Genomic DNA, 25,890 nt, shown 5'->3' with positions numbered 1-25,890 from the left:
TTAGGATGAGCTCGAGAGCGGAAGAGCCCGATCACTTAGGATGAGCTCGAGAGCGGAAGAGCCCGATCACTTAGGATGAGCTCGAGAGCGGAAGAGCTCCATCACTTAGGATGAGCTCGAGAGCGGAAGAGCCCGATCACTTAGGATGAGCTCGAGAGCGGAAGAGCTCCATCACTTAGGATGAGCTCGAGAGCGGAAGAGCCCGATCACTTAGGATGAGCTCGAGAGCGGAAGAGCTCCATCACTTGGGATGAGCTCGAGCTTGCTGATGGATTTGGGTGCTATAATTACATTTGTGGGGTGGTCCATTTTTCCACCAACAGTCCTCATATGCAAGCCAGCTCATTTGGAAGGAGGGTTCACTATATGGCAATGACAATGAGTGTGGCAGGGCAAACAAATGTTTCGTCTTTATAAAATGATAACAAAAAAAAAAAAAAAGAAAATAGCTAGTTAGAATGTGCATCTAAGTGTGTTTTATAAGTACATAAAAAATCTTTAAAGAATAGGAGATGCGTATGAAACAAGATATGAATATTAAAAAGTATGAATATTTAATTGAACAATAAAAATTATATAGGGGAAGGTAATGGTCAAAAAAATTTTCATTATTTAATTATTCATAAAAAAATTATTAGTCTCTTCATGTATTAGTCTTTAAAGTCGACAAGGCTAACAAATAATTTTCATTGATGGAGCGAGATCATAGCCGTGCTGAAAATTTATACATATAAAATAAATTTTATAATTTTTTTAGTCATATTTTCTAAATTTCATAACATAATATATAATAATTTTAAAATAATTGCTATCATAATAATTCTGGCTTATTTAACTAAGTATAAAATAGATATCATAATTAAATTTAATAAATTAATTATTATTTTATTAAAAATTTAAAAAATATGTTCTGAAGCATTAGGCCAAATTTATCTATTTTAATATTATTAAAATATAATTAATGACATCTTCATTTTAAAAGCCTAAACGAAAGCCAAAATTAAAATATTAGGAATACGGCCTCATGCCCCTAAATCAAATTGGTGAAGAGGGGAGACGGGAGTTCGGCGGCGGCGCTCAGCTGACGTGGTGCGGTGGCCACCGGGAAAGATAGAGGAAGAGGGAGGAGAGCTTCTGAGATATATCGAGCGGAGGAGACTCGGAAATTTATGGAGATTTTGGAAGAGGTGATTGAGTCGCCGGTTGCAACTCCATCACCCCGCACCGCCTTGCGATTGCGTTCGTCTTCTTGATTTCCGCTCTCGTTCTTGCCTTCGCCTGCCCTCCCTCCTCTCCACCTCCTGACTTCTGGCTTCAAAACTCTAGGGTTCTTGCTCTCCTCCCGAGGGAGACCGTCGTTTGCCACCGATCATGTCGCTGTTCCTCTCCGAGGAGGGGTTCCGGCTCCTCTCCCACGACACCGCGGCGGTGGTGGGGAGGGCGGCATCCGGGATCTCGGCCTCCAGGTCGACACCGCCAAGGCAGAGAAGGATGCCTCCACCATCGCCACATAGCAGACCTGCGCCCTCTTGGAGGAGAGGTACGAGTCCCTCTCCGACGACCTTGCTCGGCTGCGGTCCGAGAACGCCCAGTTCTCCGCCTCCGTCGAGCAGAGGCTCTCCGAACTCGCAGAGGTCCAGGCCGAGAAGCACCATCTCCATCTCAAGGCCGTAAGCACTCCTCTTTGCTTTCTCGATTCGCGATTCTTGACTGTTCTCAAGGTTTCTTGCGCTATTTCTCCCGATTACCTTTCTTCTCATTTGCTTTCTTGATTCTTGGATGTTTTCAGGTTGGAAGGGATCAAGAGACAGAGATACTGTCCTTGGAAACGGTGGAACACCACAAATCCAAGCGCCAGCTTCTGGAATTGGTGGAGCAAAAAGATGCGGAGATCAGGGAGAAAAATGCCACCATCCAGAACTATCTCGACAAGATCGTGAGTACACTTCCATTTTCATCGATGCTTGTACTTATAGAATGGCATACATTAGAGTAAGAACCAGAAGGCATTTTGATATATAAAGCTTTCTTTTTAGATTTGATGAATTTTTGTCTCCCTTATGCTCTAAACATTTCATCCTTCCCAACCTTCCACTAAAGAGAGGTCAAGTTTATCAAAGCCCTATATAGTGCGACCTTAGTATTAATAAGATTTGATACAGTTTTCTGTTGAAAGCACATATCATATCAATTTTAACATACATAACGTTTTTGAGTTTTGTTATAAGGTGAAGCGACGTCGCCTATGCTTCCAACGAGTGCTAAAAAGAAAAGAGTAGATGTCTTGCATATATTCTAGATGTCCTTGATGCTGGAAGAAGCTTTTTGCAGAGTGCCTTGTTATTACTAGCTTAAATAGGTGCTATTAGTTCAACCTGGTGATTATTAAAGACGATGATTTTGTAAGCTGGCAGTTTGTTTAAAAAACATTTATATTCCTACGTGCATATAGTCAATCTAAGAGTTATGATTTGCAACAGTATAGTGTTATGATATATTAGCACTCTTTTGCCTATTGCATCTTTATTTGGGTTGCTCGTTATGGAAGACATCACAATGTTGTCTTCCATGAAGTTGGATTTACTGTGGTATTTATTTTGTAGCCTGAAACAAGTAAATGTCTTCTTTTCCCTTCTCAACATGCTAGTTTGACGGACAACGCTACTGCAAAGGAGGCTAGGCTGCATGATATTGAAGCAGAATTGGTGCATTGTTGTGCGACATGGATTCGTGTTACTCAGGTCAGACCAATGTCTTGTGAATGTCTTGCTTTATGGTTGGGATATATGGATACTTGAATTTATACTAATATTTGTTTGACTTATGCTGGTGTCGTCCTTTGATTGCTACAGCTATTTATAGAAATGAAATTCATGATATCTTCTTAATTTGTCTAACATTCTATTGTTAGGGTTATTAATTGTTTGTGTCTCTATGAAATTTGGCTTGGACCGTCTTGAGAAGATCTAATCAAGCCAAGCTATTTAACTTGTTGTTAGGACCAGGATAAATTCTAATTTTAATTTGCATCATGGATGATGGACACAACCTGAACCTAATTGCAATTAAGTAGAAAACAGACAAGTAGATATTATTAGGCTAGGCCCAACTTAACTTATTATAAGACCTAATATGATCCATTAACCCAACTCGTTAGCATGTATACAAAATTCTGTTTCATAACCAAAATGGTATTGATTTGTTTTTGATGCAGAACAACGTCCCAGACGATGCAAATCCTAGGAATCTATCAATAGGGTGTCCAGAATCTACCGAACAATGGTAACTAAACCTGCGGAATCCACCAACGGGGTGTCGGAATCCACCAACAAAAGAAAATATGAAGAAGCTCTCAGAATTAATCATCGTCCCTTTAACAAAGCCTTACAAACCTTTATATAGGCAAAAACTAAAAAAGAAAGACAAACCAAAATATCCTTACTGAAAAAGATCAAAGTACCCAACAAATAAAACATAAAAAACTTTCTCTCATAATCTGTCACCCAGCCAAAGTATCACTAGGTGGGCTGCCCTCCTGTACTTGCGACTATACACGTGTCTGATCGATGATCTGGAACATTCGAGGTGAAGATCTACTCAGTGTCGCATGATGAGGCGTCGACGACCAATTCCGTTTTCGTGCGGAGATGCTGCTGCTTCTAGATCCCCTGGTCCGACGGGCACTCTTCGTCGGCACCGTCTTCCGTCGAGCGGTGGCAGTGGATACAAGCATCGAATAGGGGTGACGAGAGGAGGCCGTCGGCGGAGGGCAGGTGGTGGAGAGCTGTGATGAAGGTGCAGGAGTGGTTGGAGCTCGCGGCCGAGCCTCGGTGGAAGACCTTCATCCGGCAGTTCAATCGAAACCCTAGATACAGTGGTGGCGGCATCGTGCAGATGGGATGCGGCGTCGAGGTGGGTAGTGGCAGCGGAGGTGGAGTGGTGGGAGAAGGACAAAAAAATTACGCTAGTTCAGTGGAAAAAAATTCTTGTAACAAAATCATGTGGATTTGGGTTGTTTGGATTGTTATGGATGGTTGGAACTTGAGGAGCAAATTTAGTTTCAAAGATATTTGGGGGGAAGGACCAAATTTGAGATTTGTTAGCCAAATTCCAATTCTAGATTAGCTGTAATTTGTTAAGGAAACTAATTACACTTTTCTTGGTTGGTGGGACACGTGGAGGGAAGAAAAGGAAGGAAGTGGTGATGGATTTCGAATTTAGGGAAAATATTATGGATTGTTGGAATTTGAGGAGCAAATTTAGTTTCAAAGATATTTGGGGGGAAGGCCAAATCTGAAATTTGTTAGCCAAATTCAAATTCTAGATGAGCTATAATCTGTTAAGCAAAATAATTACACTTCATTGGGTGGTGGGACGCGTGAAGGGAAGAAAAAGGAAAGAAGTGGGGATGGATTTCGAGATTTGGAAAAAAGAAACTGAAATCTGTTAGTCTTTTTCTTTTTGTTTGCCTTTTTTTTTTGGCACTCTCTGTTTGCCTTTTTTTTTCGGTGCTCTCTGTTTGCCTTTTTTTTTTGTTAACTAAGGCGATGGCGACGATGAAGATGGTGAAGGACTGGCGGCCGGCGTCTATTAGATGATGCAAAAACAACACGACGGTGACGATGGAGGAACTGGAGAAGATGGCCGCCGAATCTCGCTTCGTGGTTCAGCGGTGACAATGAGTTCTTCTTGTTGTTCGACGACGATGATCTCTTCATGCGGCTCAGCGATGGCAATGATCTTTCCTTGCGGCTTGGCGAGGTCGTCGAAGTCTTCTCCAAGTTCAAAACTTGTTGTGCTTGATGAGCGACGGATTTCGATACGATCCGTTGTTCGCGGTGCGAGTGCTTGATCAAAGAATAAGTGAGGAAATGCGTAGTACACGTGAGGAAGTGGGAGTGGAGGTGGACCGTCCATAAACTAGGATCTTCGACGAAGCGGCGAAGGATAATCAAATGATGAGTAGTAGGATCTTCGGCTTTGATGCCAATTTGATGCAGAACAACATCCTGGACGATGCAAATCCTAGGAATCCACCAATAGGGCGTCCAGAATCCAACGAATAATGGTAACTAAACCCACGGAATCCATCAACGGGGTGTCGGAATCCACCAACAAAAGAAAATATGAGGAAGCTCTCAAAATTAATCATCATCCCTTTAACAAAGCGTTACAAGCCTTTATATAGGCAAAAACTAAAAAGGAAAGACAAACCAAAATATCCTTTTAGAAAAAGACCAAAGTACCCAACAAATAAAACATAAAAAACTCTCTCTCTCTCATAATCTGTCACCCAGCCAAAGTATCACTGGGTGGGCTGCCTTCCTGTGCCTGCGACTGTACACGTGTCTGATCAATGATCTGGGACTAGTGTTCGCACCAGTTTTTCTATTGACAATTTTTCATTCCACTCCAATATCTTGTCATCTAATGAAGTACTTTGGCTCACTAGTTTTCTGTTATTTATAAACAACCTTTTATTGACGCCTGTACCACCTATTACTTTGGTTTAAGTTCCATATTTTAGTTTCAATCTATCAGTTTTCATGAATCCGTTGTTGGGATGCCAAGGTTGCTAAAATATCATGTTGTTACCATAAATGCAATCAAACTACTAAAGGCTAAGAGCTCTCCAAAGTTTGGGTATATAAAAATGGGCCATTTATGATCTTATATATCTTCACCAATAAAACTTAACTAATTATGAATTGCCATGTCTTCATAGTAATAAGCCTACTGGCTTAGCTATGAGTCCTGTGAAGTTATTCGTGAAAAATTGTAAATTGTGTAATTTCACTATAAAAGTTAGCTAATCTATAAATAGTTCTGCACTTAATCCTGAAAATGAAAGTTTTGTGGAATTACTATTCTTTAATTTCTTGGTTCATATAATATTAGAAATCTTTTTTGATCTAAAAGCTGAACTTATAAAGTGTTTGCGAGATAACATGGAGATAATAGCAAGCCATGCCCTATGACATACTTTATGAGATCTAACCAACAACTATGCTCTTATTCAGTTTAGCCTAGCCTGTTGTGACACGAGCATGTAAAGCTATCAATATATGATAATCTCACCTAACCTCTATGGCTTTGAAAGATGAAATCCCAGCCGGTCTGAACTTTGCATACGGCTTTTTTATTGCATTCCACTTGGAGGAAGTCAGAAATAGGATGCATTTTTGTATCTTTCTTCTAGAATGTTCTTTTGCTTTCCCTTCCATACTCATTGTTGTGTTTAGTTCAGGTATAGGTTATGTTATGAAGATAATTCAAATCTTCCCTTCAGATAATTTATACATTTAATAGTCATGAGGTCTGCATCTTATTCTAATTAAATATGAAAAATAGCCAATATTAATTTGCATTCCCCCTGTATTTTGGTAATATTCGTGGGTATTGTTATATATTTTAAAACCATTTAAAGATTTATGCAGCTTTGCATGGTTGTTTCTTGCTCCATGATTCTTTATCCCCCCCCACCCCAAGCAAAGACTTAGGTCGTCTCTTCAATGCACGGGGAATGAGTCAGCCATTTGTAGTATCTTGTCAATTACTTTGTTGAATTGATTATGAAAATAGAACGGATAATGCTTACTTTAGTATATTTTCATGAGCAGGAGAAAGAACTGCTTGAACAGCATAAATGTGGCTTAATGAGGAGTTGAGTGCCAAAGTTAAGACCCTTGTCAAACCACGTAAAATGCATATGGATGTTGAGGCAGATATGTCTGCTAAACTTTCTGATGTAAGTGAGCTAGTTCAAATAGATTCTGACAATAATTTTGAAATATATCATTAAGAGATTTTGTCTTTCAGTTTGAAAGGCAGATTAATGAATCGTCGAGATTGTTAACGTGGAGTGGAGAAAGAGTTAGGGAACTGGAGATGAGAACCACCTTTTTGGAAGGTCAAGATTCACTTTTCAGGATCTTGTTAGAAATTCAGTTCATGCATACAGCCATTGCCTATTTTGGTCATGCATTCTGTTGGAAGACTGTCATTTCCGTTTGTTTTAGAAGTAGTTATTTGCTTTTCTATTCTTAAGCTCAAAATTGTTGTTTTTCTTCTGTTTGGAGAACAAAGTGAAATAGGTAGCAACATGAATTTTTTTCCGGGCTTATTCTGACTCGAACTTATAAGGACCAGGTCATGTGCTTCATGTGCTTTTCGTTTCCTAGATTGGAAGTGACTATGGATGCGGCATCATTAAACCTTACTAGATGTTATTATTTAGTTGATTTGATGCTATTTTTTGGTTGGTATAACCATTGTTTTGATGGTAATTGGGATCTCTAATTTGTCATAGTAGCTTGATATGAGATTGTTGGAAGTCTTTCTAGTTGGCTGGTGCTATGCGGTAGTGCCTTTAGTGGCATTTACTGGAAGATTGCTTGTAGTGGATATACTATCAAGGGTAATATGCCACTATATACAAACTACAAGGGACCATGGTCCTCCCATATCATAGGTGAGTATAAAGTATGAACCACGAGAGAATAATGTAATACAAAATTTAATATACAATTTAACAATAACATTTGTTTCTATAAATGGCGAGCCTTGGTGCAATGGTAAGGTTGCTCAATTATCACATGGGTGTCATGGGTTTGAAATATTGAAACAACTTCTCCGCATGCGAGGGTAAGACTGTATATATCTCTCTCCCTAGACTCTGTAGAGCCTCATGCACAGGTCTAAATGGAGTTGTTATTGATGTCTATTTGGTTACCCTAAAGTGTGACGATTGATTAACATAAAACCTGATATTGGGGTTCTTTTGTATATCTTGAATGTGGAAACATACATACATACATACATATATGTTTGTATGTATGTATATACTGTCATAACATTATGTATATTTTGAGCATATAATATATATTTGCAAATGCATACATATACATATATGTATATGCTTATGTTATATATATGTATATACATGTATATAGATAGACATAATACACACACTAACACATTTATACACATACATATATTTATAGATATGTATGCATAAATGTATATATACACTTTTATGTATATATACACATGCATATACATATACCCATAATTTGATGCATATAAATGCATATACATACATACATACATACATATATGTGTGTGTGTGTGGGTGCGCATATGTACATATACATATACATGCCCACCCCCCCTTCTCCCCCTCTCTTTCTCAAAAAAAAAAGAAGCAGCTCAGCCTTGTCACTCTTGGGTTCTCCTTGATACCTTGTCTTGGCATTTGTTAGTCACCTGGAGTTACCTTCTTGTCAATGGGGCATGAAAAATACTGGTGTTTAATTGTTTAACCTGAATCGTAGGATGGTCATTCTTGGACATTGCTGCCCTGATATAACCCACCTCTCAACTAAACCAGGAAACACACGCAAAGAGAGAGAAAAGGAGGGAGAGGTAGAGCAAACTTGGTCTATTGTACTATGACATTATTTTCTCTCTGTTGCTTGAAGACGTTGTCGTCGTGGCCTATGAGAGGGGTTGTCGCGCCTTTTTTTGTGGAAAGGAGTACGGTGGTGGTGACTCTGGCAAGCAGGTGTTGGGGTTTGGGCATGTGCTTGGTTCATTGGGCGGCTAGAATTTTTGTTTCCATGCTGGTGTTTTTGCACAGAGTCAGTGGACTTGATGTTCATACTTTGGCCATGGTGCCAGATTAGGCATTCACTTGTGAAGCTAAACTGATGATTATTTTTTTTAATCGATGAATTGTTGGATTAGATTTCTGGCTATGAATTTTTTCTAATATGTATATTCTTGTGAATTGATAAGTTCCTCTTTTTAATTAAAAATGAAATGTATTTACAGTGTTGAGTCTCATGGCTTTATGCACTACAATATTTTGCACTAGGGTTTACACTCATCACAGGTGCATCAATGGGAAAGGAGTTCTTTTTTTTAATTAATACTTGAACATAAAAACATGTCCGATTTTGTATCTGCCCTTGAATAGTGAATAATAGTCAAATTGATCCGTGAATCAGGAGCTCACCGTTTGTAGTTGCTGTCCTGCATGCCATTTTTTACATCTTCTAGCATGCGATTTTTTACGTCTTCTCTTGTTGTGCCCAATGTCTTTTATTTTGGTGGTTGGATGAAGTTGACTCCAAAGTCGATCTTCAAAATTCATTTTGCTCCAAAGTCAGCTTGCCTTTTCTTTTTCAATTCTTTCATGAAGGTTGCTCCTCTTCACAAGCCTTCAGGTTTCACTGATTATATTTTAGGCTCTCTTTCAGATGTGGGATGTTGACGATTTGGTTGCAATCAAAAATATTGTTTCATATGCTGTTTAGCACAATTAGGGAAATTTGAATTTTTAAAAACTAGACACCCTGTTTGATAGGAAAAATGGATTCTCTATGAAGCAATTGGAAAGGTAGTCGAGTTAGGGATGCCGGCTTCCAACAAATAGCAGTATTTGTGTCTCCTTCCATCCGTATATTTGTTGCGTGAAGAGACTAAACCAGACTTGAGAATGTGTGATGGCGGCAGGATAGAGTGAGGCGCCGAGGAGGAGGGGAGAGAGAGAGGAGCGGCTGTGGTGGCCAACAGGTGGAAGGCTGAGAGAGAGAGAGAGAGAGAGAGAGAAAAAAGGGGAACTCGGTGCAGACTTGGTGGGGTATAGGGATTTCCATTTTTAAAATTATAATTTTTGCTATATAATTTACAATAATGAATTATATAAATATCTAAATTTTAGATATTATATAAGGGATTTGCGGTGAATGTGATCTTGAATGATCTTCAGTTGTGAGCAGTAAAGGATGCGATTGAGATGCTGCATTTGAGATTACAGAGCAACAACATAAGAGAGATCTTGGTGCGCCTCCATATTTCATGCCATACCGCATATCTATATTGTAACAGAATAGTATCGGTATAAGATTTAATACTAAGATAGATAACTTTGGAGCAAATAATATATATGGTTAAAGAAATCTAAACATAATGTAGCGATAACATCTAAAACACTTTCTAGCTCATAAACAGCCAATATATTAGAAATTAACACACTCTTTCAAGAATCTTAAGTGCCCACTGAAGTACAATTAATTGCTATTTTTCGAGCCAACTGTGTATATCAGGAGGGCCGCCTAAGTTCTCTCATATGGTTCAGTATTTTAGTGGTTGGTTGTGAGATAATCTTGAGGCTACCCTTTTCATTTCCATAATATTGTATTCCCTACTTACTTAGATGTACTTATACTAGAGTAGTATAAATTATTCGTATTATCAAAAAAAAAAAAAAGCACAACCAATGTGCAAAGGATCTGAGAAACCGATCCTCAATTTACAACACAAGACTTTTCAAATAAAAACTGGAAAATAAAATCCTTGAGTTTTGGAATATCATTTTTATTTCTACGAGGGCCGATGTTTTAAAATGATTGGCAGTGCTGTCTGACATAGCAATGCCAAAGGCAGTCTGAAAAAGCACATAAGAAGAATGGAAACCAATTTTTTTGATCACGCAAAATTGATAGTGCCAGTGCAGCCTTTGTTCCTTTCTACTAACTGCAACTGCATAAACTTCGTAGCTGCACACTGAAACAAAGAAACAAAATGACTGCATTTTCTGATAACTTGTAAATGCAGTAACCAAAATAAGCATATGATATTTAACATTTGTCTATTCTTAACTTTTGTGGAATTGGTTAAACTACTAAGAGTTTAATGCATATTCAGTGATGACAGCTTGACAGCTTTTGTTTGTTGCATTATCAGCGATTATTATTTCGTAGTAATCTGAATTATAAAAATAATAAAGAACACATAAGAAACACATGCTCAAAGAGGCAAAAATATCTATAATATGCTCCTTCATATTATAGAAGTACCCAGATGGCCTGCTTCTGTGACGATAATCACCTGCCATATGCCATAGCAGATGGTTGCAACTAGCAGCAGACGATAATGTCAATATCCTTTAGTGCAGAAATAGCTAACAACTACATCTTGGGATTTGTATTCTTACCACCAACATCATTGAGATCTGAAATAAATTATGCAAAAAATGCACAATCAGTCATGTCCAAAACATGATTCAGCAACCACCATTGGACACTTGTGATTTGCTATTAAATTAGAAATTCTAGTATACCTAAATATGTTTGTCCTGAAAAAGTGTAGCATCACATGCAAAGCAAGGTGTGCATCTTGGTGAAGCAAGGCCTACGCGTAAACAGGGATACAAATGAGCGGAGTAGCTTGCAAGCTACTTGAGCTGGACTTGACTATTACTAAGCTCGAGTCGAGCTTGAATAATTTTTTGAGTTAAGCTCGGATAACCAAATTCTCGATTCGAAGGCTCACGAGTCTAGTCGAGTATATATATTTTTAATAATATTATATTTTATTTATAATATATATATTGTTAATTTAATATTTTAAATATAATATTTATATTTTTTTTAATATGATCTAACTTCTAATTTTTAACTATAATTTTTTAATTATGACAAAGGCTCAAACTTAAGCTCAAGTATGGCTCGGTTTGATATTCAAGTCGATCTTAAGTATTGCTTTGTTTTGATTGAGCTTGGATACTAAGGCTCGATCGATTTCGAGTCAAATTTCAAGCCCGAGTATTATGAATTGAATTGAACTAAACTCAAGTCTCTAGCTGCTAGACTTGGCTCGGCTTGATTGCACCCCTACATGTAAATATGTGCACACAAGCCAACCTTCATGGGATTTAAACATGCCCTACTTAACTGCTTTTGCATATTTTATGCGCCTCTTTATATTTGTGTCTAGGCACCTAAATGAACATCTTCAAAATCACTAGTTTACTTGGACTAACTTGTGGCATAGTCAACCTGCAATACCCCATCTTAATTGCATGTCCTATTAATCACTTGTCACACTGAAAACCTTGTTGGTAAACTTTGTCTAATCTACATAGATCCCTCTATACAAGGGGGGAGAAAATAACATCATATGAACCACAATAAATAGGAATGCTAGCTCGTTCCTTTTCTTAATTTGGACGATATCTAGTCATCTTATCCAGTCTCAAGCATCAGCAAGTTCCTAATACTCACCAGCATAGATGCATTTGAAAGAGTAAAGAACATGCTTATCAATCTAAATTATTTACAAGATGGGTGCATTTCGACTAGTGTTGAATGAGCTGAAAAGAAATTACTCTTCACAGTTCACACGCACTACTCTAAAAAGTACATGTAAACGCATATGCTTCCATGCAAGGAAAGATGCGAAGAAGATAAACAAATTAGAACTCATTCTGCGGCCATAAGTGAATAACATAGTACTTCTACGAACAATCTACTATATGCATTTTTATTCCACAATCCTATAAAATCACTGAACATAACCCATGATTAGGGGTGGCAAAATATGATCCGACCCGCCAACCTGATCCGTGTTCGACCCGCCATAAACAGGTTTGGGTTTGGCCTAAACAGGTTCGGATCGTAAACAGGTTGACCCGTTTAACCTGTTTAGTAATTGGGTCGGATACGGGTTTTAGATATCTGATCCGTTTAACCCGTATAACCTGTTTAATTTTTGGGCTGATAGATAAGGAAATAAGGACCACAGGCCCACAACCCACAAGGCCTACAGGCTACCGCTCGGCCCAACTCACCGCTCGGCCCAGCTCCCCACGTCGGCCCAGCTCCCCGCGTCTGCCTAATTTCAGCGCGAGCCGTGAGGTTCACGAATAACGATTCACGACTCCATCACTCCACCCGTCCACACTCATGTTCTCCATTCTCCTATTCTCCATTCTTTTTAGGGTTAGGGTTAGCTCTAGTGCCGCCGCCGCCCGAGTTCTTTGCCTGTCCCTCTTCCCCTCTCCTCCGGACCTCCGCCCTCTCCTCCCTCGTGCCGGCTACTTCCGCCTCCCCGTGCGGCACAGCAACTCAAGGGTTTCGACGGCTCGGACCCGAGCAGCGGGCGGCGACGAAGGAGCCACGGCGGAGGAGAAATCTCACAGCCGCCATGGAGCTGAGGAGCAAGACGAAAGAAAAGGAGCAGAGAAATTAGAAAGAAGGGAAGAGAAACGGTGAGTCGTACTCGTATCTCTCTTAATCTCTTCATTTCAAACTAACAGTCACCCTCTCTCTCTTGCCAAAGCCCCAACCCCCCACCTCTGTCTCTCTCCGTCTAACCCTCCCACAGTCCCACCTCTCTCTCTCTCTCTCCGTCGAAGCCTCCCAACCGCTCCACATCTCTCTATTGCCGAACGGAACCCCAAGGTCCCCAATCCCCCACCTCTCTCTCTCCCCGTCGAACCTCCCATCTCTCTCTCTCTCTCTTGCCGGTGGATGACGACGATAGCGGGCCGACTACCGAGGAGCGCCGATAAGCTCCCCGATGGGGAAGACGAGGGAAACAGTGAAGCACCGATGACCGAGCACGGGTAATTTCTAATCTCTCTCCTTTTTTTGAGTATTTTATTTCTAATTATTTATAATAATATTTAGTTAAACGGGTAAGCATAAACGAACCCGACCTGTTTAATTGATCTGTTTATTAAACAGGTTAAACGGATCGGATCGGATTATCTGTTTATTAAACAGGTTGGGTTCAGATTGTAATTTCTGACCTGTTTAATAAATAGGTCAGGTTCAGGTTTATATATTTCTGACCCGTTTAACATCTGACCCGACCCGTTTATGTCTGACCCGACCCGATTGCCACCCCTACCCATGATGCAGCAAAACAAGTTTCTGTTAGCATTAAGATCGCATGCTTGTTGGATGACAATATCGTATTTCACAATAAGAATTGCAATTAGGTCAAAGCTTAACCAGAAAACCAATCATGTTTGCTAATAAATCATACCAGCAACGACAAGCACGGAAAGGGCGTCCCCAAATTTCGATACCCGCTTCGCAGTATTCTTGAACGACTTGAACTTCTTAAGCGCAGGATCTTCTTTCAGGAGCTGCCGTATCATGCATTACACAATCAGAATTATAAGATCAGCGAATCAAGCACAAGAGTATTATTATGATCACATAATCATAGTGAAGGGAAAAGAACATTTAATGGGCTGTCACAATAAGTTGATCAAATATCAAAACTTAAAAGGATCACATGATTGTTAGCACACACCAAGAACAAACTCATAAAAGCATTATTCTGATTTTGCTTCCACTCATCCCAAAGCATTGATCTCCAATCATCAGTCACAAGAAAGCGATGATGATAGATAGAAATTAGAAGATTGAAATCCTAACGCACAAATTTTTGCTGATGATAGGTAGGAATTAGAAGACAATAAGGGGAAGAATGCTCACCGCCTTCTCGCGAGCTCCGAGCACGACGTGGTATCCGCTGCGGGAGAGATGGAGCGCTGGCTCCGCCTTCTGTGGCACGGATCGGAGATCAGAGAGATTTAGTAAAAAAAGATCGAAGAGAGAGATCGTGGTGAGAGAATAGACCTGGGAGTGGGAGCGCAAGCTCGAGAAGAGGGAGGACTTGGAGAGAGGATCAGCCATTGCGGCGCAGCGCAGCTCCGGACCACAATGCGCTGCTTCACACGAGAGGTGGAAAAAGGCGTGAATTCGCCACTTAACAGGCAACCGCCAGCCCTATGGCTCGTGCATCGCACGCGCGGTCCTGCGTTCGTAAACACACAAGCAAAATGCATGCGCAAATGCATACGAGAGAATGATAATTCTTTATAAAATAGATCTTTTTTTGGGGAATTTTCTATATTTTTTCTAAAATAGATAATTATAGAATATGAATCTTTATAAAATCAATTTTATGAAAAATGGAGATTTATTTTCATAAAACTCACTTTTCAGGTTTTATGTTTCCTCAATTTTAGCAAAACAAGTTTTAACCAAACAATCATTCTTACAAGTCTGCTTATTTTAGATTTTTAATGAACCTTATCTTATTTAAAACTTGTAAACCAAAGAACCCCCGCATGTGGGCTATGCATCAAATATGCTGGTTTCAGTTATTCGACATTGGATGAAATAATTGACAGGTCAGTGGAATTCATTGTTTGCCCAATGGAACCCATCAGCATCGCCATACTCACAGCACAAATATTTTGCACTAATTAAGGGAAACTAATTGGATTTGATGTCGTCAGCCACACCAACTGTGAATAGTGTTCCATTGGGCTCTACTATTAAAAAATGTCGGCTGCTTTGGAGGTTTTGTATTCTTTTGTAATGAATTTCTAGTGCATTTATTTTATAGAATGTTCTACAACTTTTTTTTTTTTAAAAAAAAAATCAGACTCCAACAAGAAGCGTAACAATGCACTAGTAAAGCCAAACATGATCCTGCTTCACATGCCACTGACCAATTTCTCTGCAAAACGAGCACAGCATTAGCATCTTTACTCATATCGCATCGACGACCGTCTCGCTGCTGCACTTTTACCAAGAGATGCCTCTTTACCGCACCTCAAATTTGTGCATTGACAGATGAACGTGATGGACTTTCTTGTTTAGTTGCTCATGTTTATTCAGCGGATCGACGAGAGAGGCCATTCTGCAACCTGAAAAGCCTCACAAAACGGCAAAATATGCTGGCGACTTGGCTATCTTGCTTTCCTATACTCACTTGAAAGAGATCAATGATTGCAGGATGTGAAATCATATTAATTCAACCTAAAGATTGAAACCTTCTGCATTTGCTGCTATTTGTTTATATTGATCGACGACCAGATGAAGCATGCAGAAAGAAAAAAAAGGGGCCGGGCAAGTATGTATGGTTTATTAGTTTATTTGGCTGGAGATGCATGTGTCAAGCGGTCTCTCTTTCGATGTAGACCTGCACCTTTCGGAGAAATTTTTCCTACAAGACCTGCCTGGCGCAACATCTCTGCAAGTAGAGTCATCGATGATTTTAAAAAAATCATAATGCAAATAGTAAGATGGGTTTGTGAAGCTTAAATTACCTCTTTCCCTCTCAAGCTCCTGATCCAGCTCTTCCTTCCACTTCCTCCGTCTCTCAGAAAAGCTTGCACTGTTCTCAACACATGTTATTGTGATCAGCTGAGAAAGAAAAATGATATGCACGTGCTAGGGGGAAACAAATAGGTGAAAGAATTTCTCCCATACATCATGATGATTGAAGAGCATGTCAAGCATAAACATCAATGATTTCCTATAAGTTCTCCTTCCTAATAGGTTAAACAATATAATGTAGCAGGAAGCTATAAAATCATATCGGAATATAGGTATTGTTAGCAAACCTTAAGTTTGTTGGTCCTTGTTGAGCATCCTGAAGAATATCTCCCCACTCATTAAGCCGAGAAGAAGGTATTTCTCTCAGAATTTGATTATTCTCCACACCACTGCTTGAGACTCGCCTACTGCAATTGCCAGGGCTAATGTTCTTCATGGTATCAACAACGCATGGGGAAGATGATCCACTTATTACTTTTTTGGGGGATGATTTGCTTTTGGAGGGTAATTTTGAATTATTTGTGATGTTCTCCATACACATACTCTCAAATCCTTGAGAACTTTTAGCATTCAAAGTGTTGTAGAACTCGTATAGAGGGGTCTGCAGCTTCTTCAGATCAAGGGCCTGGGATGTATGGTTGTTCAATAAGCATCACTTGCAAATCATGGATAATAAAACTGCTTGCTAGTCCTTGTTCATGTGTTATATGGATAAATCAAATAATTAGCCATTTTTTAAGCAAAAAGCTGTTAATAATATACCTTCTCATCCAGGAAGGCTTTAATTTTTGTCTCTGTGACTTCATCATCTTCGCATATTGGCTCACAAGGGAACGTAAAGTCATTTTTCCCTTCCTGACCATCATCTGAAGCTCCATTAGGTGATTCACCCACGTCCTCTGAGTTCATGATTATTTGTTCTGGACCAATGTCAAACTTGCATGGCCAGTCATCGAAGGGTTCTGATATTGGATTGAAGCTCTGAAATCAATACACGAGAAGAAGTAAATCATTATTTAACTTCAGCAAGCAGTATAATGGTACTCCATCATATAATACAGGTTAGAATGAGTCATTAATGAAACCTCTTTTAAAGCAGTATAAGTTAGTTGTAAAGAAAAGAAATCTTACCGATCCAACCACTGGAAAATCATCTGTGTCATTAGACCTACACTTGTCATCATCAGTACCGGCATCCCAGATAGGTCTTACTGTTGAGGACTTCTCAGGGTTCATGGTGAAGTCACTGCCACTTACACGATTCACATAGTTCAAGCCCCTGCAAGCACCACATAGTTGTCAGATTAACAATGTAGCAGAAGAGCTTTTTCAAGTCGCCAATGCACAACAGAAACAATTTGCAAAACAAAAATATCATGAATATACTCCTTACAAGTTATTCATCTGCACTTTCGATGATGTAACCACAGTTTTGGAGTGTTCCTGCCATGAGACCATTATCAAGGGAGGAAGACTTGAGATGAAACAACTGATGAAATATAATTAATGTCTATTCGGTAAGTTGACCTTAACTGAAGAAAAATATAATGGTTGTGGATCCTGAAATTCCCCTGTAACAAAGGGATGCTGCACAGAAAATATCAAGGAATAAATACATGACATGAGTCAAACCTTTTTTTCCATGCTGGTGACATTGGATCATCAGGATGATGAGTTAAATATGAATAAAATATTACTTCATTATCTGTTAGTTTGAAACAAAAGTCAGTATTACCTGAAGCAAGTCAGAAGCACTCGGCCTCAAGTTTGGTTCCCTGAAAACAATGCAATGCTGGTCCTTAGGACTTCAGAGAAAGCATGAGAAAAATAAAATATATTCCAAAAGGCAGCATATGAAATATTTTCCTTTTTGAGTTTCATAGAAAGTAGTTTCAGAAATCTCGAGTGAACTTTGTCAATGACAAACGTAGGAAGCAAAAAAATAAAAAAAAAATAAAAAAAAATAGAAGCAGTGATTATTAAAGAGAGTCTAGAAGGTGCAGGATAAATTAGGGTCTTAGGGTACAAAGCTGATGTAGAACAGTTTCCATTATAACCAACTTCATAGTGAGGATAGGTGCTTAACACCTGATTGGTAAACATGGGACTCTAGGAAAAATAAGAGAGATGGAACACAATATAAAAGCTTAAGAAATCTCAACTGGAAGAGTAAAGACGAGACTAAAGCACCTCTATATGCTCCCCTCCATAGTATCTACTCCTCTCGAGAGAAGATGGAATCTACTCCTCTTGAGTTCAAAACTAATAATGAGATATTTAAATCGAAGATCCACCGTTGATTATGATCCATACCACCAAAAATGCCTAGAAACCAAATATCACATATTTGGTGGTCTCTACCTATATATGCTGAAGTGAACTAGGCTCCCCATGACCAGATTTGTGACAACATCTGGTCAGTTCCCCAGCGACTAGATGGGTATGGATTTTAATACTCTAACACCCCCTAGTTTTCCTCTCTATCTCATTCCATTGCCGTGAATTGAGAAAAAGAAAAATATTAAATCAAAAAGAGGTATAGAATCTCCGTTTATCTATACCACCTCCCTTGCTCTTTCTCCCTTTCTCTCTCTTCTCTGCACTCTCTCCCTTGTTCTCCCCCTTCTCTTCTCTTTCCCTGTTTCTCCCGCTTCCTCATTCTTTTGCTACTCTCTCTTCCTCTCTCTCATCTTGAATATACCCTCTTGTTCTCTCCCTTCTCTCTCAAAGAGATGCCAACCTTATCAGCTCTCACTCTCATTCTCTTCCTTCTCTCTCTACGCTCTTTTTGTCCCTCTCTCTTAAAGCTCTCTGCCAAAAAGGCCAACTGGCTATTTGGTCATGACTGCAGAGGCCAAGAAGCCACCTCCCTAGAGCTCCTTTCCAAAGATGCCTAGCATATAATAACTTGTGTATATAAGATCCTTGGCTTGAAGACAAAGTTAGATAGGCTTCTATAGTGACCAAGTGATAATCATTATATCAATCTCGCATTAAAAAAATCTAACAAAAGATAGGTGCATTCCCACTGCTTCTTGCCGGACCAACTACTTGACCTACAAATATCAAATTTATTTTTCATGAGCATACTTATTTATGCAATTTAGTGCTTATTGTTCTAAACTTGCTGTTTATCATTTAACGATTATTGTTTAACCTGGCTGTGCTAATCTTTATTACTACATGCTAAGTGTTTACTTGAATCTGGCAAGCAGAAAGTTCAAAGATGAAATCTTGCTTTTTCTGTTAATCCAGTGGGCTACAATTCTTTATTATGGCAACGTTACAGTTTACTACCTAACACTAACTATTTTTTATATTATCCCTTTACTTCGAAGCAGGTCTCACCTGACCATCATATTACTAGACTTTTAGTATTTATTTCTAAAACTTTAGTGCTTATTGTTCTAGATGGTGACTATCATTTCAACGTTATTGTTTATAATAGGCCGCATAGATCTTTATCTCTGCATGCTACGTGTTTACTCAAATTCTAGAAAGTAGGAAGTCAAAGATAAGATTTTGCTTTTTTCTTCTTATCCAATAGATTGTGAATCTTGACTAAATCAATGTTACTATTTACATCTTAACTTTAATTGTTTATACCTACTAGGTTATCTCTTTATGTTGGACGAAATGGAGGGATGTGGAGACAGCAAAGACAGGAGTGGGACTATGCTCCTTGACTTCTTGAAGAATTTTTTTTGTGCTATTTCAGGGCTTTCTTTAAGATCCTAGATCTAGGGTCAAAATAAATCAACTACAAGAAAAAGAAGAAGAAATTTCAAAGAGAAAGATATACAATAAGAAAAGCAAGGAAGGGAGGAAGCAAGGAGGGAGAGATGAATGCCTTGTCTTCTCTCTAGAAGGAGGAAGCCTGAAAAGGGGAATAGGGGGAGAGAGAGAGAGAGTAAAGAGAACTTGAGAGGATAGAGACAAATCTTTGAGGAGAGGGAGATAGAATGAGAGTAGTAGAAAAGAGAGGAGAAAGAGATATTGTAAAGAAAGGAGAGGAAGAGAGAGTGTGGAGAGGTAGCATGGAGAGAGGAGAGTCGTGTGCCTCTCTCCAAACTGACACTTTGTCTTTTATTTTTTCTTTCACAATAATGGAACAAGATAAAGAGGAGCTAACCCAAGGGTGGCGTAGAATGTTAGAGCATTAAGATCCATGTACATCCAATAGCTAGGGAATCAACTAGATCTAGTTCCATATCCAATTGTAAGGAATCCAATTCATCTATATATACATATGCCTATAAGTATATATTTACAATATATACACACACACATATATAGGTCAACATATATATGTACATATGTACATATATATATATATATATATATATATATATATATATATATATATATATATATATATATATATATATATTGAGATATTAGTCTTCAAACTTTCAGAATAGATTCATTATGATGTTGATTTTGTGAAGAAGGGCTGTTTGGATACATGTGAAAGGCTGGATTTGGAATGGCTTTGACTATAACTAACCTTTGGTGAAAATAGATGCTACAATTAGATAGGGTCAATCAAGAATAGACAAAACAATTTTCTCTAAACATTTCTAGTTGAAAGAAAAATAAACAAGAACAGAACTAGGCTTGGATGCATGTCCATCAAGATATTAGACATTAGAATAGGTTTTGGATGTAAACATTTCTAGTAATAGGACCAAGGTTCGCTATCTTGGTACCGAATTCTGTATCAGTGCCCCACTAGCATAGTGTCGGTACGGTACAGTACGGTACAAAAATTTTTTGCCATACCGAGTGTCGGTGCGCCACTCGTACTGGGTACCAGTACCGTGCCGGTATGTCCCGTACCATCCAATTGGGCTAGTACGACGTACCATGAATAGGACATATCAACAACAAAAATGAGTATATATCCATTCAAACACTATTTAATAAGAGTGATGAATAGTTATTTGCAAATAATGGAATATTTAAGAAAGTGATTTTGAAAACTGAACTGTAAATTAACTACCTTAATGACATGGCTACCATCAAATAGCCATAGTTTAGCATAAACAAACCAAACAAAAAAGAACCAAGAGTACATACTCTTGTAGGCATTTTAAAAGAAAATCCTTGGCCTCTAAAGATAGATGCTCTGGAATTGGTGGGTGTGACTTTGTTGTGCCAACATGAAATAAAGCAGCAACCTGAACAAAATTTGAATGTTAGGCATCTCAATAGTTATTTAAAATTTTATTTCAAACCTAATCAAATTCTGTAAAGAATGAAGGGACGAAGAGAGGGTGGGAGGGAGGGGAAGAGAGAGACAGAGAGATACCTCTTGGTATTGTTGGCTCCAAGGAGGCTTGCCAGTGGCCATCTCAATAACAGTGCAACCAACACTCCAAATGTCAGCGGAGCTGAAAGTATTAACACAGGACAACAACAAAATAAGCTATTAGAAGAATGAAAGTTATCAATAAAACTGTTTGTTCAACAAAGCAAGCTATATGGATCAACAGCGCAAATGCAATTTAACATGTCCAAAAGTACAACATAAGCTCCAAAAATCAGAAAAAATGACTATAATGGAAAGAAAAAAAAAAAAGAATTCTTGAGCTAAAAATCAAGTGCGATATTTTATTAGTATAAATCACTACCCTTAATGTTTGACCTACATATTGAATCATGACACCACCATAATATGACGTGAACAAAATATATGGTTTCCATATCCCTTACCAATGCACCATTCTACTCTGGCTGCAATAAAAAATCATGGGTCTCTAAGAAAAGGGGTAGGTTGGCCCCCCCAGTATCAACTGACATTTTGGAATGCACAAACTTTAGAATAGTAACATTCCCTAAACAAGGGGTGAGTAGGACCTTATTGCTAAGAGCTATGAAGTTCTTTTACTATGTTAAAACTGGTAAAAGGGAAGTATAATTGTGTACTAGACATCTAAAGTATCTCTAGTAAACTTAAGGATGGTTTAAATGCACGAGAAAGGTTCAATATCTCTTAGCCAGCACTATTGTCATAGCTTTTGAATTATTAGGGAATATCAACATCAAACAACTGTTCTTGTGCCGAAAGAGGGATAATCTACAATTAATACAGATCTTCCTTGTCATGTTATTCTAGACATGATTCATTTTCATTTTCAGACTGTAGCCAAAGAGAAACCTTTACAAGACAACTAAGGAACAATCGTATAACCACAATGGAGTTACAACATATTTCTTTATAGAAACATTGGAAAAAAAAGATGGTAGAATAACATAGAAATACAGAAATTCCATTGCTATGTCTTTTACTATGCAGATGTTTACCATTTTACCAAAAAATGAAATGATAGTTCAAAAAAGATAGATAAATGGAAATATAACCATTGATTAGCAAAGCAAGATGCTTCAAATAAAAAAATGAATAGCAGGCAAGCAATAAGTTAGTTTGAAATGCATCATTATATAGAAAGAAATTGTCTCCACAAGTAGTTAAAATATGGAAAGGATATGCTTACAAGCTATGCCCACTTTGAACAATTACTTCTGGTGCCATCCAGTATGGAGTACCTTTCATTGACTTGGCTGCCGTCATAGTTGCCTGACAAATTCAAAGGCTCGTATATTTATAGATGCTACAAAAAACAAAAGCATGAAAAGAATGAAGGATGAAAAGGAAACAAGACATAAATGGTAAAACAGATTCGTTAATATTTAAATGTTTTAGAAAATAAATAATAAATGACAGGAAAAGATGACATTGATTCACAACATAACGAAGTTATACAGCATGTGCTTCTGTACCATATGATGACCATTAAGCCCATCTCTATCAGCAGTTGAAAGGCTCGTCTGGCCAGCTTGGTCATTATCCTAAAGCCCTCTTGATAAAGAAATTGTGTATTTTCATAGAGCATCAAGAAGCAAGAGTATGTGCAAAAGGACCTTAACACATAAACTGCCATCAAACTTTAAGAAATACAAGTAGATCAACTAAGATTAAACTTTGAAGTATTAGAGTGTCTGCATAACTCCATAATGAAATTGCAGATTCCTAAGAAACTTAACTATATGAGTAAGAGTATCCAACTTCCAGGAGGCTACTTTAGCTCATAAAGAGCACGTTATACTCCTGAATTACAATAAGTGTGTTCAACAGGATTGACCTTTTTTGTTGGAATTGAGTGAATATGCAGCAGAGTAAAGCATCAGTCTACCATGCACCTTATTTATTACTACTGCTTAGGTTATTTCATCACACAAAAAAAATAACTTTAACTCATAACTTATGTCTGGCCCCCAACAGCTATGTCATAAAGTTCAAACACAGTTGGAAAAAAAGTAAAAGGAAGAAAAAATTCATACATTTTGGCTAAGAAAAAGTGTGTTCTTCCTCCCTCTTTTTCTTTCACATGTTTTTGCAAGGTAAAATTCTAAGGTTGTGATTGTTTTCACTTGTCAGAAAGCTGTACCCAACAAAAGCTTAATCCAATTTGGAGTTGATCAAGACCTAAATTCTGAACTAGTGGGAATCATTTCATAAACTTGGCCAGATACCACTGGCACAATTGCAGTTGTGTATATCTAGCGTAACTTTCAATTAGTTCAAATTGTCTGGTCTAGACCAAAAATTAGGACCCAACCTAAATGTGATACAACGAATAGAATTCATCAAGTAAAATAGTATAAAATCAGATCTAAATCTTACACCTAATGAATTCTAACAAATTTTAATCATGCTGGACCATATATTATGACAACCCATTCATACACTATATAAGTCAGTAGCAAACAAATTGATCAAGACTATGAAATAAACTCTATGGACTCTTCAAGCCACATGAAAGGATCAAATCTTACAATCTAAAAAATTGGCCTGTGTATTAGTCCTATCACAGAGAACTCCTCAGAAGTTTATGGTGCAGTAAAATATTAAAATAGGCAAAAAAGGTAATAACAATTTTGCCTCCCTACCAGCTTGGCGACTTGCTTAGATGCCCCAAAATCTGCGAGCTTAATGCAACCTTTGTTATCAACAAGTATGTTTGCACCCTGCAATTTGAAAAAAATAAAATATTTTCCTATTGTCAGTGAGAAAACAAACAGAACAACAAGATCATAATGGACTATGTTGGAAAAAAGGTATTGCCTTTATGTCCCGATGGATGATTCCATTATGATGAAGATACTCAAGGCCCTGCAACAGCTGCTTTGTATACATTTTAATAACCTGTTTAAAAGAGGGAATTACTATATAAATCAGCATTTCATATATGGGAATTAAAGTGAGAACGAAAAAAAGAGTCACTTACAGCCTCCGGAAAGGACCCAAATTTCACAAGCAGCGATGAAATTGATCCACCTGGGACAAATTCCAAGAGAATATTTAAGGTCTCCTCCTCCCTAGCAGTTCCCAAGTATCTCTGTTCAAAACCCAAATAAGAATTTAGATGGAATCAGCTAAGAAAACAGACCAACCACTTCATGAGAAAAGGCAGTATACTTCACTTACAACAATATTGGGGTGAGAAAGCTTCTTTAAAAGATTGACTTCTTCCTCGAGCTCCTTTATATGAGCCTGCCCATATATTTAAAGGATAACATTACAAAAATACGTACAAAACCAACACTTTTATAAACAAAAGAACAGCTTGTGGTGCGACTCAAAAAAAAAAAATCAAAATAAAGCATCCTTGTAGTAAATAAACAAGGTTAAAACCCTAACTTGAGCTTTCTCCTTGGAAGCATTGTTCTTCTCGATCAAGACCTACAAACCAGACACCAGTCCACAGTCAGCAACCGAGAACCAAGAAAGTTCAAATGTTTAACCCTGACCCCGAAAAAAGAATACTCAAAACAAAAGGAAGACCTGTTTCACGGCGAGTAGCTCCCCAGAATCGAGGTTCATACCCATGTACACCTGGCCAAAGGCACCGCAGCCAATGAGTTCGCCCTTCCTCCACTGGATCGGGGGGGCGCTGTCCTCGGCGGCGATCGGAGACCCCGGAGGTTGGGATGGGGCCTTGGGGAGGGACCCTAGCCCTAAACCCAACCCAACCCTCGATTTTCTGATGCAAGAACCGATCTTTTCCGCGATGCCACCGAATCCACCGCCACCATTGGAGGCCTCATCGCCATAAGGGTTTGGTCGGAAAACCAGAGACCTGCGGACGGATCCGAAGATGTCTTGCATGATCGGCCCGCCTTCTTCCTTGTTCTTCGTGTTAGGGTTCGTCGGCGCTCGCTGTAGGTGTGGAGATCTGCAGCGTCGTAGAGAACGAATACAGGTTAAAAAAGAAACTGGCACTCTTTTCAAATTTTTACATCCGAAGGGCCGAAAATGCCCTTATGGACCGTTACATGTGATGAAAGGGGGCCCCTTTTCTACCCGCATCAGTCGCGGAAGGACACCTTTTCCCCCGTTGATTTCAAGCCAAAAAGGCCCCTCCCACCGACAATATCGTTCTCCTTCCCCATCATGATTTGGGGGAATATTCTGCTGACCAACAAAATACGCAAGGTACATCACTCCATAAATGGATATCATGAGCAAGGTTTGATCCATAATGAGTCATTTATCTTACAATGCGTTGTTGTTCTTTCGTTTTTATTTTCATTTATTATTATTCTTATTGATGTTGCAATCATAATAAAAATTTAAAAATATATTTATTTATAATTTATTATTAAAAGTAAATTTACAAGTAGTTTGCAAGAGGCCCTGCATCTTCCTCATAGTGCGGACATCAGTACCGGACCGCCTTTATTGTGGCTGGATTGATTTGATTTTATATTATTTTATTTTATGCTGATTCAGTTTACTTGCATATTGTCATTTTAAGGCTTTTGTGAGATTATTTTATTTGTACGAGTTTTTTTGTTATTTTGTGATCCTATATATATGGATCCATGCACTTAATTAGAGTTAATGCATGATTGAATGAAAAGCCTCTTTTCTCTTCTTCTTCTTTCCCCTCCTTCC

General features: G+C 38.4%; 3 protein-coding genes across 4 annotated transcripts; 1 reads left to right on the top strand and 2 right to left on the bottom strand.

Annotated features, from left to right (window-relative positions):
• Positions 1-1,032: 1,032 nt before the first annotated feature.
• On the top strand, positions 1,033-8,842 carry LOC148714748 (uncharacterized). Its single transcript, XM_088716087.1, has 5 exons — positions 1,033-1,239; positions 1,327-1,670; positions 1,790-1,936; positions 2,648-2,741; positions 6,621-8,842. The coding sequence occupies exons 2-5, from the start codon at positions 1,372-1,374 to the stop codon at positions 6,666-6,668; spliced, it is 588 nt and encodes a 195-aa protein (XP_088572213.1). The 5' UTR covers positions 1,033-1,239; positions 1,327-1,371; the 3' UTR covers positions 6,669-8,842.
• Positions 8,843-10,176: 1,334 nt separating this feature from the next.
• Positions 10,177-14,602, bottom strand: LOC148714747 (succinate dehydrogenase subunit 7A, mitochondrial-like). The gene is made up of 4 exons (XM_088716088.1): positions 14,439-14,602; positions 14,295-14,363; positions 13,837-13,939; positions 10,177-10,569 (listed from the first exon to the last, which is right to left on the bottom strand). The coding sequence occupies exons 1-4, from the start codon at positions 14,493-14,495 to the stop codon at positions 10,316-10,318; spliced, it is 483 nt and encodes a 160-aa protein (XP_088572214.1). The 5' UTR covers positions 14,496-14,602; the 3' UTR covers positions 10,177-10,315.
• A 566-nt stretch (positions 14,603-15,168) lies between these two features.
• LOC148714746 (mitogen-activated protein kinase kinase kinase NPK1-like) lies at positions 15,169-25,200 on the bottom strand. Of its 2 annotated transcripts, none has more exons than XM_088716085.1 (18): positions 24,778-25,200; positions 24,634-24,675; positions 24,421-24,486; positions 24,221-24,331; positions 24,058-24,138; positions 23,883-23,960; positions 22,427-22,509; positions 21,241-21,322; positions 21,009-21,109; positions 17,665-17,704; positions 17,457-17,516; positions 17,323-17,372; positions 17,061-17,208; positions 16,692-16,910; positions 16,217-16,554; positions 15,920-15,987; positions 15,532-15,843; positions 15,169-15,473 (listed from the first exon to the last, which is right to left on the bottom strand). In XM_088716085.1, the coding sequence occupies exons 1-17, from the start codon at positions 25,099-25,101 to the stop codon at positions 15,743-15,745; spliced, it is 1,992 nt and encodes a 663-aa protein (XP_088572211.1). In that variant the 5' UTR covers positions 25,102-25,200; the 3' UTR covers positions 15,169-15,473; positions 15,532-15,742. The 2 variants fall into 2 exon arrangements, with proteins under 2 accessions (XP_088572211.1, XP_088572212.1); XM_088716086.1 differs by having other exon boundaries at positions 17,463-17,516; positions 24,778-25,199.
• Between the last annotated feature and the right edge of the window lie 690 nt (positions 25,201-25,890).

The sequence above is a fragment of the Phoenix dactylifera genome, chromosome 2, assembly GCF_051530095.1.
Source record: "Phoenix dactylifera cultivar Ajwa chromosome 2, Ajwa_hap1_PhDact_Kaust_v1.1, whole genome shotgun sequence".
Taxonomy (NCBI): domain Eukaryota; kingdom Viridiplantae; phylum Streptophyta; class Magnoliopsida; order Arecales; family Arecaceae; genus Phoenix; species Phoenix dactylifera.
The sequence above is the reverse complement of the archived record's forward strand: the minus strand, read 5'-3'. Positions and strand labels throughout refer to the sequence as shown.